Raw genomic sequence first — 473 nt, 5'->3', positions numbered from 1 at the left:
TTTCGATACAATTAGGAGATTTTGAAGTAGTACAGGTATTATAACTATTATTATAACATTGTTGTTTGTATTATAACTGTCAGTATCTCATTTACAATACATCAAACTACAGGGTTTGGACCTAACGATTCCATTGATGGAGTTGGGTGAAATTGCTGAAATAAGAATCGATCCTAGATTTTCTTATGGTACACATGGAGAAGGATCTGTACCACCTAATGCTACTATTACTTACACAGTTGAATTGAAAGCAATAAAAGATAGTCCTGATATAGAAAGTCTAAGCATCAAGGAAAGGAGAGAACTAGGGTAATCATTTTATTTATGGCTTTTATATACAGGGTGTCTGGAAATTACCGCCAAATGTTTCGTGCGTGGGTAGAACAGACTGTACTGAGTCGAAAAGTCCTGTATCATTTTGCGGTGTCAGCAATAGTTAACGAGATATTAATTACTAAAAATTGCAAAATATT

General features: G+C 33.8%; 1 protein-coding gene across 1 annotated transcript; it reads left to right on the top strand.

The window, feature by feature from the left end:
• Positions 1 to 21: 21 nt before the first annotated feature.
• On the top strand, positions 22 to 309 carry LOC108757391 (peptidyl-prolyl cis-trans isomerase FKBP7; the record flags this gene model as incomplete). The annotated part of the gene is made up of 2 exons (XM_018520193.1): positions 22 to 35; positions 113 to 309. A coding segment is annotated over exon 2 (173 nt), but the record flags the coding sequence as incomplete, so codon positions are not given.
• Between the last annotated feature and the right edge of the window lie 164 nt (positions 310 to 473).

The sequence above is a fragment of the Trachymyrmex cornetzi genome, unplaced genomic scaffold (genome assembly GCF_001594075.2).
Source record: "Trachymyrmex cornetzi isolate Tcor2-1 unplaced genomic scaffold, Tcor1.1 C3750684, whole genome shotgun sequence".
In the NCBI taxonomy this organism is placed as follows: domain Eukaryota; kingdom Metazoa; phylum Arthropoda; class Insecta; order Hymenoptera; family Formicidae; genus Trachymyrmex; species Trachymyrmex cornetzi.
This window is presented reverse-complemented; position numbering and strand designations above follow the sequence as displayed.